This window comes from Phalaenopsis equestris, unplaced genomic scaffold (genome assembly GCF_001263595.1).
Source record: "Phalaenopsis equestris unplaced genomic scaffold, ASM126359v1 Scaffold000258, whole genome shotgun sequence".
Lineage (NCBI taxonomy): Eukaryota > Viridiplantae > Streptophyta > Magnoliopsida > Asparagales > Orchidaceae > Phalaenopsis > Phalaenopsis equestris.
The window spans coordinates 1,393,358-1,410,026 of NW_018164700.1; the positions used below are offsets into that span (position 1 = coordinate 1,393,358).

At 41.1% G+C, this 16,669-nt stretch overlaps 1 protein-coding gene across 1 annotated transcript in view; it reads left to right on the plus strand.

Annotated features, from left to right (window-relative positions):
• Window positions 1–1,225: 1,225 nt before the first annotated feature.
• The window catches only part of LOC110024520, a 37,711-nt gene continuing 22,267 nt past the window's right edge, over window positions 1,226–16,669 (plus strand). The window contains exons 1-2 of the mRNA XM_020724536.1: window positions 1,226–1,992; window positions 10,987–11,080. Coding sequence (XP_020580195.1) covers window positions 1,672–1,992; window positions 10,987–11,080 — 415 coding nt within the window. The 5' untranslated portion in view covers window positions 1,226–1,671. The remainder of the gene's footprint in view (window positions 1,993–10,986; window positions 11,081–16,669) is intronic.

Sequence of the window (16,669 nt, forward strand, 5' to 3'; positions counted from 1 at the left end):
ATTTGTATTTTTTATATTTTTATCTTAAAGAGTGAATTAGTAATATCTATTTTTGTAACTATTTTATATTTCTATATTTACATATTTAAAGTTAAACTTAAGTTTATTAGTTTTTTTCATCATTGGAGAAAACTCTATACAAATTTATTTTTATACTATTTAAAAAGCGAATTATATTTATTATCAGTTAATATTAAATATATCGGATATATGTGACTTTTTATAGTCTTAATTCTGAGATTTTCTCTAATGTGGGACACAAATAAGAGTTCTATTTCTTTTGTGTAGGTAAAAAATTTACGAGTTAGATATGTAAATACTTAAGAATTTTGTGTTATGTATGCATATTTCTCATTTCATTTGCATTATAAATGTAAATATATTGTTTACATATTAGATATGTTTAATCCTAATTTGTCCATATGTCAGGCTGGTCGTGGCTAAGCTTAGTCGGTGTTACTGGTTGGCTAAGCTCGATAAACTTTGGGTTGGCAGGACTGACTTCCTGATCGATTGATCTAGCATGATCATAAATCCTCGATCCATGCCAATAAGAGCTCCTAATCTTGACTTTTAAGGATAAAGAGCTCCTATTTGCAGGACAAAACTTGCCTATCTAGCAGAGTTTGAATCACTGTAAACTGATATATAGCTCATTATTCGACAAAGGGGTCTTTTGGGATGATTTTAAGATTCTATTGTATTGTCAATTTTTGGTCATTGATGATTAGTCTTCAGGTCGTCTGTGGGATCCACTGATGATGTTGATGAATTGAACTCTTTTCTTAAGTCAGATCCGCCAAAAGGCAGGTCAATGTTTTCCCTCTGCATTCTTGTAGTAGGTCTATTTCTAGGCTCAACATTCTTGTAATGATTAGTTCATATACTCATTTATCTTGCTTTATTCCGATTGAGTTAGACCGGATAAGTTGCCCTCTTTATCATTTGTAAGTGGGTTCTTCTTTATCGTGCTTCCTCTCTTGAAGATCATTGGATCTTCTAACGATCAAGATGACCCATTTGCTTTTAATTAACAGTAAATACATAAAAAATTCGGCGGTATTTCTGTAAATTTTTCTCCACATGTTTCGCTGAAACGACACTACAGATTCTCCTTTTTTTATTCTAGCCGTACTGAACATGCTCCCGATCGAATGATAATTTATCGCGGAGAATATATTTCTTAATATTATTAAAATAAAATATGATCGATTCATCTTTATAATTGATGCGTGATCGCAGCAACGAAATAAATCAATTCAAACCCGCGGGATCGAGCTTGGCGGCATTCCCTCCCCTCTGGCTTCTTCTACCCTTCTTCCCCACTAACTCCCACGTTCTCCTTCCGAAACCTTGTTTTTTATGAGTTGCGGATTGATTCTTTCTTTTCTGTCATCAATTCCTTATTCCTTAGTTCCAATTTCTAAAAACAGAAACAGCAGATCCGCTGTTATTCTTCTTTTTTCTTACATTTTTTTTTTGATTTAGAGGTTAATCTGTGCCGGATTCGTTTATTTTTTTCCTGAAACTCGATGAAATTTCATTTTTTTTATTATTTTTGATGCTCTCCGTTCTAGATTGTTTTCATGTTTCCGGTTGAGGAGGTACGAATGTTGTGATTGATTTTTGTGTGTTTGAGAGAGGATTTTTGAAGTGAAAATTCGAGAGAGAATGGTCTCGTTTCAATCCTCGAGATTCTCATGGTCTTTGGTGGCGATGGTGGGTTCTCTCTTGGTCGTGGTTTCGGTGGTGCATTTCTTTCTCACGCCTATTTTTCCTGCTTCGCTGGATTACTTTGGTGGGCGGTCTTCTTTAAGTCCTTCGACTGGTGGAGAAATTCATCAAAGTTTGGATCTGGATATTGATTTCGATGCTCGATTTCCTGTGGATTCTTATGGGGCGGTGAAATACCGCGGTGCGCCGTGGAGGCCTGAGATTGGGAAATGGCTTTCTGGCTGTGATTCTGTCTCCAAGGAAGTTGACATTGTTGAGGTACCTACATTTTTAGTTTATTTTTTTTGGAAATTTACATACGCACCACTCAACTCTTATGTATTTACATTTCTAACGCCCAAATTTTGATTTTTACACCTATAAGAGCATAACACATTGGCGTCATAAACTTATGCATGAAAATATTTTTGTCACTTTTAGAGGGTGTTTGGCTGCGCTCAGGATTTATGTTTAATAGGATTTAACAAACCCAACAAATCTAGATTTATCAAATACATATAGTTTTGTACACAAAAAATGCACCAGCATGGATCTCAAGGCAGATCAGACGGTTCAGAAGGGTGACACAATCGATCAACACTTCTGTAGCGATTGACTGATTAATGCTAGCAATAGAGACGTTTGGATCGATCGATCGTAAGGACGTGTCAAAGGATTTCTCACTGGATGACAATCGACCTTAAGATAGATCGATAAATTGTTGAGTTTTAGATCAAATATCGATGGAGTTAATGTCAGAGGAACGACCGACGAGCTTCTCGCCGACCTAAATGAATCCACCAGTCTTATTATATTCAAATATCTTTGTAATTACTAAGAAAACTCCTCTAAAAACTAATGATTAGGAGACTGACCTGTAATTTTGTAAGACTAAGGCTTATCCCTATAAATAGGAAGCTCATACCATGAATAGAGGTGACACATTTTTGTGATTCTCTACTACATTCTCTCTTTTGACTCTCTCTACACAATATTTTATACCTTGGGTGTGTTTTCCATATACTTTTGGATTCAACATCTTTTAAGATGCGGTGAGTGTGGAACCATGCCGTCAACAAGAAGAGGAGCCCCACAATAACGACAGGGAGAATCCAGTGAGAAAAACATGATAAAACAACATGCACTGAGGAGTTCATAGAAAAATTCGTTCAACAAGACCTGCAAGATTTGAGAATCAGATCACCAAGCAAATGTCGGGTCAATTTGCAGAGGTGCTTAGAGCCTTGGCTGCCTTGGGGGCAATCCTGATTCCAGGAGGAGAACCGGCCCAGCGAGTAGCACCTAACCCTCCTCAAGGGGAGCAACCGACAAACAATGGATAAGAGTGATCCACCTGCAAGAGAAACCCGACGACAGGTTGTATCAAGTAGGGTTGTCAAAACGGCTCGTTGTTCGCGAGCAGCTCATGTTCAGCTTATTAAGAAGTTAACGAGCCGAACACGATTCGTGTTCAGTTCATTTTGGCTCGAAATACTACTAATCAATTATATATATATATCAATAAGAAAACAGAAAAATATATATTAAAATTTATTTAAATGGATATTTTAATATAAATAATAAGATTTGAATATCGCCCTTACCCTTAACATCTTAAGGCTACATGTCTGGGGTTATCAAAGCTGCTTATTGTTCGTGAGCAACTCGTGTTCGGCTCGTTAAGCAAACGAGACGAACACGAACACACTTTTTGAGCTCAAAATATAACTCGTGTTCAGCTTGCTTACACCCCTAGTATCAAGAGAGCGCCAAATCCGCCCATGTGGAGGAGAGGAATCGGCAAGCGCGGATCGAGATACAACGGCAGTCGAAAAATGCTTTCTCCTTGCATGACTCGGGAGTTGAACCCCCGGAGAAGTTCAAGATGCCCGACTTAAAACTGTACAAAGGACAGTTGGATCCTAACGATTACCTCGCTTCGTTTGAATTATTCATATGCCTGTTAAAAATCTCTGATGCTAAGATCATTTGCGCTAAGGTGGTTTGACGGGTTACCCGCAGGGGTAATCACCTATTTTTCGGAGCTTAGGAGACTTCTTATCGCAATTCGCCAGCGCTTTGCAGCCCTGGAAGATGCCTGACCACTATGGCAACTGAAGCTGGGGGCCAACGAGAGCTTGCGATCCTTCATCCACGATTCTAGAGAAAATGCTCGATGTGAAAGATCTGAAATCCTACATGGCCCAAGCCGCGTTGACACAAGGGGTGAGGTCGGAGAGGTTCCGCTTCGAGCTCGACCTTGCAGTGCTGCATAGCTTCGTTGAGCTGTTGGAAATGGCCAAGAAATGGCCAATAAGTACATTGCCGCTTACAAGAATGCCCCGGAGCTCTCCAAACAAAGACTCCAGAAGAGGCCATCGCAAGACAGCCGAAGCCCGCCCAGACAAACTCTATGACAGATCATATGCTCGCGCTACGAAGTTCATTTCGGTAACAGCTCCACCCATCGTCACGAGGATCAAAGGAGGCAAGTGAAGGCTCCACACCACTGATCATCCCAGTATGATGAATCCTGAGGTAATCTTGGGGTCCCTCGAGAAGATAATGAAAGGATTTTTTACATACCTGACATCTAAAAGTTAGGGATTTTCATATTTAACATCTCTTTGACAATATTTTCACATTTATTTTCTTTGCGCATTCAAGCAACTGACGCTATCGCACTCGGGGAACTGACACTGTTATGCTCAGGGATTTGACACTATCACGCGAGGGAAACTGGCCTTGTGATAAATTAAAACTAATCAATCAACATAACGATCGTCAGCGACCTATGGGACGTTTGGACACCCGACAACGACAAGCTCCGCGAAGGGTGTATAAATGATCATCCTAATTCCATATTATAACGTTAACATTAGGCAGTGACAAGCTCCACAAGGGATTTCTAATGATCGTCAGTGACTTATGGGATGTTTCAACACCTGACAGTGACAAACTCTGTGAGGGGTGTGTAAACGATTGTCGTGAGCTCGAATTATAACCTTAACACTCAGCTGCGACAAGCTTCGTGAGGGTTGTCTAACAATTACCAGCGGCTTATAGGATTTTTTGACACCCGACAACGCAAACTATGCGAGAGGTGTGTAAACGATCATTCTAAACCTGAATTATAATGTTAATACCCAGTATCGACAAATTTTACGTGGGGTGTCTAACGATCGCTAGCGATTTATGAGACATTTTAGCACCTAAGAGCGAAAAGCTCCGCCAGGGGTGTTTAAACGATCATTTTGAGCCCGAATTACACCCGCAACAATAAGCTCCATGAGGGGTGTCCAATGATTGCCAGCGGTCTATGAGACGTTTATATACCTGACAGTGACAAGCTCCGCGAGGGGTGTCCAGCGCCACCAACAGCCTATGGGACGTTTTAGCACCTGACAGGGACAAACTTCACCAGGTGTGTGTAAACGACCATTCTAAGCTCGAATTACTATGTTAACACCCAACAACGATAAAGTTTGTGAGGGGTGTGTAACGACTGTATATAAGAAATACATCAGATCACGACCAACACACGCATATATACATATGCTCGCTAACAACTCATAACAAGTAAACCCATCAGTTGAAGGAGAAAAGGCAGGGGTAATAAAGCCTCCATCCTCAAAAGGTTCCTTATATCATTAAATTTTGTTTACAAATAAAAATCTTCCTTACAACGAAACAAAAAGAAACACAAAAGAACAAAAAGATATAAAAGGGACAGTTTCAACCATGGACATTTGAAGACTCCTCGTAGTCCGCCTCCATAGTTCCTTCCGCACCCTTGACACCATCAGACTTCTCGTGCGATGACTCTCCTCCACTCTCTGAATCTGAAAGAAGCGTCCCAAACTTCTCCATCTTCTGCCACTTGGGGTCAACCGGCTTATGGTTTACGAACCTTTCGATTGCGAGAGAAGTGCCGACTGCAATCTGATGAGAACGACCCTCGACGTATGCCTCTCAGGTAATCATCAAAGACATTTTCTCTTTTAGTTCTCATTTTCCTTCAGAAGGGCCGTCACCTGAACCTCATGCTGTTGACCATTGAATTTCCTCTCCTCGATGGAAAGTCTTAACTTCTCTTTTGCCATAGAAACTCTCCGTTTCAACCTCCAAATTCGCAAAGTGGACCTCCTGGCCTTCTGCCCGACTCTATCCAATAGAAGCCCCTAGAAGTACGAAGCCTCCCAGGCAAGGGAAGGATATCGATCGGCCGCTTGGAACATGTCCTTCTGTCCATCGACCTCAATGTCTTCTCTGAGGCAGTAGACCAGAACATTTCCATCAGAATCGAGGGATAGTCCCCATCCAAAGGAGTGTTTGAGAATTACTAGGTCTGTCTATCAATAAGAGCGTAGTGACCGCCCGTCCAAACTCTGGATTCTCAATCGTGCGAAAATGGCCACCTAGGCGGAACCACCCTCTTTTGCATAGGTGGAGGGGGGGGGGGGGGGCAAGCCCTCATCAGGGGCTTAGACCTTTTCGAGAGACATCACTCTCCATTGCTCCACGACCCCTTGCTCCTCAGAATTAGTCCCAACAGAAATGGGACGGGAGGCGTGACTCGCCTCATCTCTCTCCTGCAAAACTATAAGAGAGGTCTTTCCGTTGCCACCCAAAATTTTCCAACCGACAAATGCACAGGCAGACCCCCAAAGTCAGGAATACTGGGCGATCTCGAAGAGTCTCTCTCGCTTCTCTCTGAAGAATCTAGCAAATTATACAAGGGACCCGTAAGTGCGTTTCACACAAAAAAGTAAGAAAATGGGTAACACCAACCTTCAGCATCCCCCTCGGCCGACCTAATCAAGTCAGACCTACCTCTACCTCTGCCTAGTGGAGGAGGAACGCCTCTCCCACGAGGAATTTTTAAAGCCGTCCTCTCTCCAGCAACTTTCTGCAAACCAACCTCCCTGTTGTCGACCGACCTCCACAAATCCTTGGTTATGATATCAGCACCATCACGACAAATCATGCATTGGATCACTTTGGAGTCGAGGTGTTGAAATAAAGAGAGACGCCGACCCTTAATCAGTGCCCTATGATCTCGAACATTCCTAGGTAAGATCTTCACTTTCCTTACCTCGCACGCTGTAAGAGAAGTACGGATTCCCTAACCACTCTCACATGAGGCAACCAAGAACTTCGTCTTCCAGTCCTTTACTCTGTTTTCAAGGCCCAATTGTTGGATCTTAGGATCTGCGATGAATTGAATGTAGCCATTGCGATCGACCTGAATGGAAAATAAGTGGTTGAAGAGTTCAATTGACCATGAAATTTTCATCATTCGACAAAAAAATACACAAGTCATGACGGTGGCGACCGATTTAGGAAGAAATTGAGTTGGAATGATCCCATAGCGATTGAAAACCAACCGCAACTCTCGACAAAACGATAATCAAAGACCCATCTTAAAGTGATCTTTGTAAAAAAGTAAGTCAGGAGAATAATTGTATGAAGCCCGCGCGTGGCTTGTTGCCGGTTGCAGGAGAATCATAGAGTCCAGAATGGACGATTCTGGATCTCTACGTCCGCCACAGTGAGGACTGAAATTTTTGAGCAGGAATCAAACCAAATGATTCTTGACAGAACTTCCGAACCATGGAGCCTAAGACATTGCACCAAGGAGCGGTGTAAACGAGGCTCACTCGTGTTCGACTCGTTTATATTTCGAGCTCAAAAAGTGTGTTCGTGTTTGACTAGTTTGTTTGGCGAGCCGAACACGGGCTGTTCACGAACAAAGTGTCGTTTTGACAAGCCCAATCACGTAGCCATAAGATATTAAGGGTTGGGGTAAAATTTAAAATTTATTGTTTATATTAAAACATCATTTGAATCTAATTTAATAAATTTTATTCTATTTTCTTAAATAATACTTTTAATTGATTATAAATCTTTGTAGCTTTGTAGTTAATTAAATTTTTTAAAAATATTACTCATCAGACAGAGACTTAAATACCGATTTCCCATGCGCTAGACCCTATGATGAGAGCCTGCGCCATGTGCCTAAATATTCGAGAACCCACCGCCACTGGGGATCGAACATGTGATCTAATGGGACTTACAGGATCTATAGTGAACCCTGCCAACCAACAGATCACGGCTTGTGACGCGCACACACACATACACAGATATATATATATATATATATATATGATTTATGTGTAGAATTTCGAGCCATGAGTAGCATTTCGAGCCAAAACGAGCCTAACACGAATAAAGAAATCTTTGTTCGTGTTCGACTCGTTAACTTAGCGAACGAGCCTAACATGTATAACGAGCCGAACACGAGCTATTCGCGAACAACGAGCCATTTTAATAGCCCAAGTACCAAGAGAAACGAGGAAAGAACAATGGCTCTCAGCCGCCACAACTACGTAAATATACATGAAAGGGCAGTATAGGTGTAGGCGAAACGCCGTCGACAAGATTGATGTGACGGGATTACACATTACCCAGAGCAAAGTAATCATTACTAAAAACAAAAAATATATTTTATTTATATATAAAAAGAGGGGGGCGTCAAGTCAAACCCTCGGTTACAACTAGAAAGAAAAAAACAACTAAGCGATTGTTCGAGAAAAGTCCTCGGCGACGAAGCTATTCATACATAAAATCGCCGCCCAGCTTGAATAGGTCATTTTGATTAACCCTCGGCTGAGCAGCGAAGACCTCTCTAATGGCCCACCGTTCCAAACACAAATGCGTCATCTCCTCACGTTCGTCAAGCATCTCCCCTCGAGAAACAGCAAGCTCCTCGTGAAATGTAACAACTTACTTTTCCACTCGGTTAACTCTTTTCATAACTTCAATAATTCCTTTGTCACTATCCCTTAAAGGATAACCCATAAAACGAAGGAAACACTCATCTATCTTAGCAAGACGACGCACTATAACCCTGCACCCCCCGTCGCCTCCTTTTCCCACGCAGTGCCCGACAACTCACACTCTTGCTCCCCTCGAGGGATAAGTTTCCCTCCATCCTTCCCTACTCAACACCATGCTCCTCAGCGCCCTGCTCCTCAACACCCTGCTCAACACCCTACTCAGCACCCTGCTCGACACCCTGCTCTATAACACCTTGCCCCACTACGCCCCATTCCACAGCTTCCACTTCCCCGGGGTGATTTTCTCAACAACGGTCACATCATCTGCAGGACTGGCTTTAGTATCTATCGACACAGAATCAATAGTTAAGACTTCAGTAACTGCACCTAGAAAAGAGATACAAAAGACAATTCAAGCTATATACCCGAAATTCGCCCCCATTTAGATATTGTGTAAGAAGGACATCTTCACCAGCTTTCCCTAGCCCTACCCCTCTGTGGAAAAGCCGCTCTTTGTCAGTCAAAGCCATGTCTCCGCTTTGACTGACGCCTCCTCAAGTCCTCCTTGGGCAACCACAACCCCCACAACCATCTGAAGAAACATTCTTTCTCCTTCAACAGGAAAACTTACCTTTGACGGGTGCCGTTTAAGGCGAATGTCAGAACAACTTCCAGCCTGCTTTGCAGCCCTCTCCTGCAACGAGCCCGCGAGAAAACTCGAAGACCCAACTCGCTCCTCGCCCTCTTCAGTTCGTGGTTTTAGCACAAGCCTCCTCTTGCTCATTTCCGTTGTAGAGACTTCGCTCGTCAGCTTCTACTTCACGCATGTCGCTCATGGCCTTAAGAAGGGCGTCCCTGTTAGCAGACGACACCTTTCCGCCAGATATGTAGCAGATACAGAGAGGAAAAGACAGGAATTCCAAGGAGTAAGAAGGAAAGAAGGCACAAACTTTCCATATCTGATGACTTATTTATAACGATCTGAATACGAAAATTTTGGGAAGTTCATTATTGCACAATAATAACATTCAATTATTTCTCTTAGCATCGATCTCAAGGCAGAATGGACGACTTAGAAGGATGACGTGATAGTTCAACATTCCTGTTAGCCATCAATGGATTAATGCTAGCAAGTGAAGTGTTTGGATCAATCGATCGTAAGGACATGCTAGAGGATTTCCCACTGGATGACGATTGACGTTGATTAATAGATTATTGGGTTTTAGATCAAATATCGATTGAGTTAAGGTCAAGCGAACGACCGTCTAACTTCTTTCCGATCGATTTTAATCCGTCAGTCTTATTTTATTCAAATATCTTTGTAATTACTAAAAAATACCTCTAAAAGCTAATTTTAAGGGGACTGGTCTGTAATTTTGTAAGGCGGATGCCTATCTTTATAAATAGGAGGGCCATACCATGAATAAAGGTGATGCATTTTTGTGATTCTCTATTACACACTCTCTCTTGATTTTCTCTGCTCAATGTTCTATATCTTGGGTGTGTTTCCAGGGCACTTTTGGATTCAACACTATTAAATCTAGAATAGTGTTTGGTTCAGTTGAGATTAAGTTCAGTCAAAATTATTAGATGTGTTTGGTAATTTATTTCAAGTTCTTATAATCATGACTTTCTTCTTAAGTTAAATCCGTTAAATCCACCAAGTAATTGGATTCAACAAATTTGGATTTACATCCAAAAATAAACGGAAGGGAGAGAAAAATGAATTTAAATGGGCACCATATTTAATTTCCTGTTTTTTCGCGTTTGGCTGGATTTATGTTATATCCAACATAAATCCCATTAAAAATTTGCTACCAAACACCCCCTTTGAAAGATAGTGATGATGGTATTTTTGATATGATGTTAAAGATTTGAGTGGTATACATGTAAATATGAATGTTTAGGTGTTAGATCTGTAAGTACATTAGATTTGTGTGGTATGTATGTAAATGCCCCCTTTTTATGTGATTAAAAGGTATTCAATTGTTCAATTTATCAATTAACCCATCCCATACTTCAAATCCACTCTTGCTAGTAGGGATTCAATGTTGGTTTGCAAAACTATTTTAGTTGTGATGGATTCTATCATTGCTTTTTAGAGTGGATTGGAAGTCTGATAGGGGCTGAATTGGCTTCTTTGTTTATGGTGGGCAAACTTATTACATCAAAAACTTCTTCTAAATATTTTATTTTTTTTTCCCTTGAGTTTTGACAGAAGGATTTATTAAGGTGTGTAAGCTACTTATTTATTGATAATTACTTGTTTATTTTGTAATTCATTAAGAGAATTTTGAAATTTTTGGATGAGAAATTGCCCACCTTGGAGTTTCATTGTTCCGCCCCTAATGGAGACATAAATCCTAAATTCCATGCATATTTTGATTAATATATTATTAAACTAATGGACTTTGTGTATTAATTGTATGGGCAGAGCATTGGTGGTAGGAGTTGCAAGAATGATTGTAGTGGTAGAGGTGTTTGCAATAGAGAAACAGGGCAGTGCAGGTGCTTTCATGGATATTCAGGTCAGCGTGATTGCAAAGTTTCATATTTAGGAAATACTTCTTTATATTCCTTTCACCGAAGAAAAAAATAGAGAATAAAAAATTTAGCATTTCTCATGCTAATAAGATTCTAGAAAATTTTATCGTAATTAGCTCATAAACATATGGTAAAGAATGGCTTGGGAAACTTATGGAATAATAGTGCAGAAATTATCCATTTCTTTTGTTGCTTTGAATCCATTCAATTCAACTATTTTGTTTCTTTGGTTTTAAAATGGTTTTAGCTTTTACGTTTGGTGAATTTGCAGTGAAAATTTCTTTTTACATGGCATCAGAATTTGACCATATTGTTTTGAATTTCGATAATTTATCTTTTCATCTGTGATATGAGTCTCATCTTCTTCCTAGAACTCTGAACGATCCAATCGATTCAAGCCTAATTTGGCTATTTTGATTCAATCTTTGCCCCACAAAATAATGAATTGTTTTTTAACTGTTTAAGATAAATTCTTTGTCCAGCATCCACACATACAACTATCTATCTGTGTAATTATCCACCTTCATATGTGTGGTGGGTTTGTCCTCCTTTAGTAATATTTATCCACCTTCATATGTATTGGGTTAATCCTCAATGAGTAAGAAAGAGCCAATGCGTTTTCTGAGCATCACCCTTATTCAAATTTGGTGAAGATGGAATGGAGGAAAAGAATAAGAGAAGGAGAGAAGGAAATGGGAAGAATGGAAAACAAACTTTGGAGAGAGCCTTGGTGGATTCATTGTCCGAATTTGTGCAAATTGAACTTATTTCTCTTCCCAACAGAAGCTACAATTTGCTGTTCTTAGTTTAGTGGGAAACCAGAAACCTTTCCATTTGCTCAATCACTAAAGCACTAATTTTATAACCATAACAACAAAGCTGTATTGAAGTGAGCCTAGCTTCGTTGTTTTTGTGCAATGGAGGATATGTTGAGTATGGAAGATGAGAATGAAAGATATTTTGTATTGCAATGGGTTACATCATCCCATCAAACATAAATGACTGATGCTACAAGAAGAACCTGAGGATGAATGGAGTTATTGAACTCGAAGGCTATAGAGTAAGTTTGCCAATGATATGATCAAAGTATGTTTCATTACATCGCTTTAGATGCTGATGACTACAAGGTATTGTTAAAGTCGGAGGGACACTATGAGAGGTAGTAGGATCAAAATGTGGAGCTCATAAAAAGTAAACACCTTCGAGCACTTGCGCAACTATCAAAAGATTTTGAATGATGTTTCCATTGTGAACCTTGAGCTCATTGCTAAACTAGTAAAAAACATATGGTTTTTTCCTTGCTTAGAGCCATATAGACCATATAATGTGTTTGATATAATTCATATTGATGTGTGCTCGATGAATATAATTACTCTTAGTGGTGATATTCTGGATAGCAGACGTAAGGCTAGGCAACACCTGGAAGAGGGATGACGTGGGTTGGATAACAGCTGAAAGGGTCGAGCTACAACCGGAGCACCTTCTCGTTTCTTGGGTACAGTCACCGGAGGAGAAGAACACCTCTAAGGCAGCACTGAGAAATCTGCAATCATACAATCTCTCCCTAAACTCAGAAAATAACACCTATATAAAGAGGAGATTAGTAGATAAAATAGGTAAATAATAGGATATGAAATAGATATAATAGGCAAGGAGACAAATATAAAAGAAGTAGGGAAGGAATGTATTATAATGGGAAAGCATTAAGAAAGGAAACGAAAGAAAAGGAAAGGGGTTGAATAGGAAGGGGGGCCGTGGTTACTGTAGCTGCAACAGTAACGCGGGCGGTAAGCTCCCGTGTTAGCTCAACTTGATATAGTTGAGATGATGAATATATCGATTAAGTAGAGGATTATATGTGTGCTATTTCATGCTAAATTTTAAAACTCTGTAAGAAAGAAGTTTTATGCTACTATCTCAGGGTGTTTGACCGCATGATGGAATTGAGGAAGTGATAGTAGAAAATATTAAAAAATGAGAGGGCATTGGAAAAAAGCATAATGAGAATTGCTCAGAACTAAGATACACGACATGGTTGTTTGTGAGTAGCTTTAAGTAGAAGCAGGAAAATGACTTTGTTGTATTTTTCTCATATGTGGTGTTCAACCCAGATTTATCTGTAAATTACACCTAAGGAATAAAACGTAAATGTGTGTGTGTGAGAGAGAGGTCTTGAAATGGGGTAATTCGTATTAGATTTCAACAACCTCTATTATATTGAATGTCCTTCTATTTATAGAGGGTATGGATTATTGTGGAAGGACCCTTATACCCTTTATGTTTTTGACTTTAAGCCTTTACATTTTTGAGGTATACAACTCATCTTTTGCCCTTATCCTGATTAGGGCAACATTTTTTATAAAGGCCTGCTAGCTCATGCTTTTGGTTGGTCAATTCTTGGTCGATTGGCTCTCGGTCGGCTGACCGGTGACCGGTCAGCCTTCGGTCAACCGACTTCTGATCATTCAACTTTTTGGTCGGTCGGCCTCCGGATGGCTGGCCTCTGACGTGTCGGCCTTCAGTTGTCTAGCCTTTGATTGGTTAGCCTTTGGTCGGTCGGCCTTTGATCAGTTGGCCTTTAATTGGTCGACTTCAGGTCATTTGTGTGCGATTGTATTTCTTTGAATGATCCTACATTCTTTTTATGAGCCTAGCCTTTCAACACGTGACTTGCTTTGAATCGTCAAATCTATGGAAGATTCGGTCAAACACATTTTTATTGCACATATTTTAGTTCCTTGAATGAGATAATTAAATTTAATTATTGATTGGTTATCATCAACCTTAATGAGTAATGCTCCTTTTGAGTTTTGAGCCACATATTGTTATAAATAGGGCGATGATACGCCTTTTAGGTTTGCCTTCGTCCCGCTCTTCTTCCTTTCCTCGATTGTTCTCCTATTGCGTTCAAGCTCGTGCTACATGCAAGCTTGTGTTGTACAAATTATTGAAGTGTCAAATTGATATCCCAGACAAGCTCCTGATTCGTGGGATGTTCGCCAAAGAGAAATGCAAGGTGCATCGTTGAGGCGAACAAAGGAGGAAGGTCTCAGACAAGAGGACACTAGACCCCCCTTTAGGTCAGGTGGGCTCTTTCGGGGTGATCCCAAAGGAGATTCAACCGGCCCCCTTGTTTTCACAAGATGTCCACCCAGAGTAGCCTACGGTATCGAAAATGATGAGTCTTAGATACATGGCGTCCCCAACATCATTTGGTGAATTTTTTTTCACTTTCATTCAAAATTCTATCTTTCTTGGTTTTTTATGTTGCAGATATTCGACTCGGCTAAACTTCAACGAGGATTTGGTCGTGCAGTTGAGGGTGGAGAGCAAAAGTCGGAAAGGGTTGATCGGTCCGCTAGCGAGGACAAGGGAGTCAATCGCTCTAAAAATCCTCCAACTTCTTCGGAGGTTTGTGATGATATCACTGAAGAGATTCAAACAAACCACGAGTTGCTGCCTCGCCGCCTGAACTAGGTTGAGTGTTCTTTCGCAGGCGCGACTAATATACATCAAGGTGAGGAGATTTGTCGGCCCATGCGGTGAAGATGGAGCAGGAGGTCGTTGAAACGAAGCAAATGGTGGCCGCTGCCCACCACGAACTCATGGATATGCGGGAGAAGTCTTAAATGTCCTAAGCTCAGGCCGAGTCTAGTACGCTAGGTCAGTTTAGGTATGAGGGAAAGTTCTTGCTTCAGAGGCTGCTTTGGTTGGCTCACCTCCAGACTAAGGTTGCTTCGGACCATTGCGTGGGTTACTTTCTTCCTCTGAGTTGAGCTTGTGAGGGTTATTATAATAATTTTTCTTTTTTATAGAAATAAAAAGTTTTCTTTTATTTTTTGATTTCCATGCTATTCTATTTTTTTGTGGCTTGCCTTTTGAGTTTGTTACATTCATTTTTTATTTTGCCCTTCTTGTGATGGTTGAGGTCTTCCTGTTCCTATAAAAGGGGCTTTGTCGGTGATGAATGCGTTTTTTATTGTCAATTTTCCCATAACCTTTACTATCCTTAGGTGATACATGGCTCACACGCGCTATTCTCCAATGGAGTTCATGGTACCTGGTCTTTCTGAATCATCCAAAATGACTATGGATGAGGTCAATCAGTACTAGGAGTCACACATCCTTGACCTTTTTGTCAGTCTCCGGGTTGCCGACAACGAGGAGAGAGCGAACACTCTCTTGAAGACAAGTTGGTAATCTTTAAGGATCGGTTTTGACTCAGCCTTTGATTCTCGTTTTGCTAGGAGTCGTGCTCTACCTTCAAATTCCATGGGGTCGTTATGGCACAAATGATGCCAAATTCTATTGTTGTGATAATGACGTTCTTGATATTCGTTCGCCAAAAAAAAATTGCTTGGTCATTTGGTGCAGAGTCCAACCAAGGTGAGTTAAGTTGGCGGGAGGAGGGATTGTTAGGCAGCCCCTTGGAAGTGATGCCTCTCATCCTCTTCCCAAGCAAGGATTCATCCCTAGAGATGGGGAGTTCCTCTGCAAGTCAACTATCCCTTGTAGATGGGGATGAACCATCGAAGCAGCCGGTGGCAGAGTCGGTCGATGTGGCGTACTCTTCGGAATCGGTTCTTCTGTAGGTTGAGCATCTTCATAAGAGACAGGTCTTTGCAGTGAAGGCTCCCCCTCGAAAGCATAGGCATAAGGGCACGACTTCTCCCAAAGGATTTGAGTTGAAGTGGATTCCTCTACAGAAGCATCGGGCGAAAGTGAGGGTGAGCAGGGGTGGTTCATATTCTTTCATTGATCTCTCACAAGATTGGAACTCTGATAAGCAGACTGCTGCTTGGTACACATATACTCTTGGTGCAGTGATTGGTTCCCCGAGTGTGACCGAGACTTTATCGCTGATGAATCCCTGTGAGTTGTCATGGGAGATCGACTGCCTCCCTGCGCCAGCTGACAGGCCACCCACACCTTGACGATTTCCTTTTGTTGGGCAAGATGGGCCTGAGGAGGGCCGAGAAGAAGGCACACGAGCTAGAGTAGAGTTGGAGACGAGCAATGCTTGGTGGGCGACACTCATCCCAGACTTGGAAGAAGAAATTCTGGTGTTGGCGGGAGCAGATGGCTCTAACGATGAAGACTGCAAAGTTTGTGGCCGAGCTTTCGTCCAATGTCGCTTAGAGGGCCACTCTTCATGAAGGGCGTGCATTTTTCTTTAAAATAAAATCAAAAAGTACAAAAGAGAGCTATAAAAGCTACACAAAAGATGCATTGTGGCCGGCTTCCGCCAGGCGTGCATTTTTCTTTAAAATAAAATCAAAAAGTACAAAAGAGAGCTATAAAAGCTACACAAAAGATGCATTGTGGCCGTCTTCCGCCACGACACTATAAAAACGGGTCACAAGTTTAGGGCCATCCTTCAGGAAAAGTTTCGAGTCGAGATCCAATTCTTCCTCGACCACTTGGTGAAGTGCAACTTGATTCCCTCTAGTTTGTTGAGTATGGAGAAGTTCGTGGAACTGGTGACCGACTTTGAATTGGAGGAAGGTGAAGGCGACCAAAGCGATGAGAGCGACTGAAGTGATAGGAGATCGTCAAATGTGTGAATCGTACCC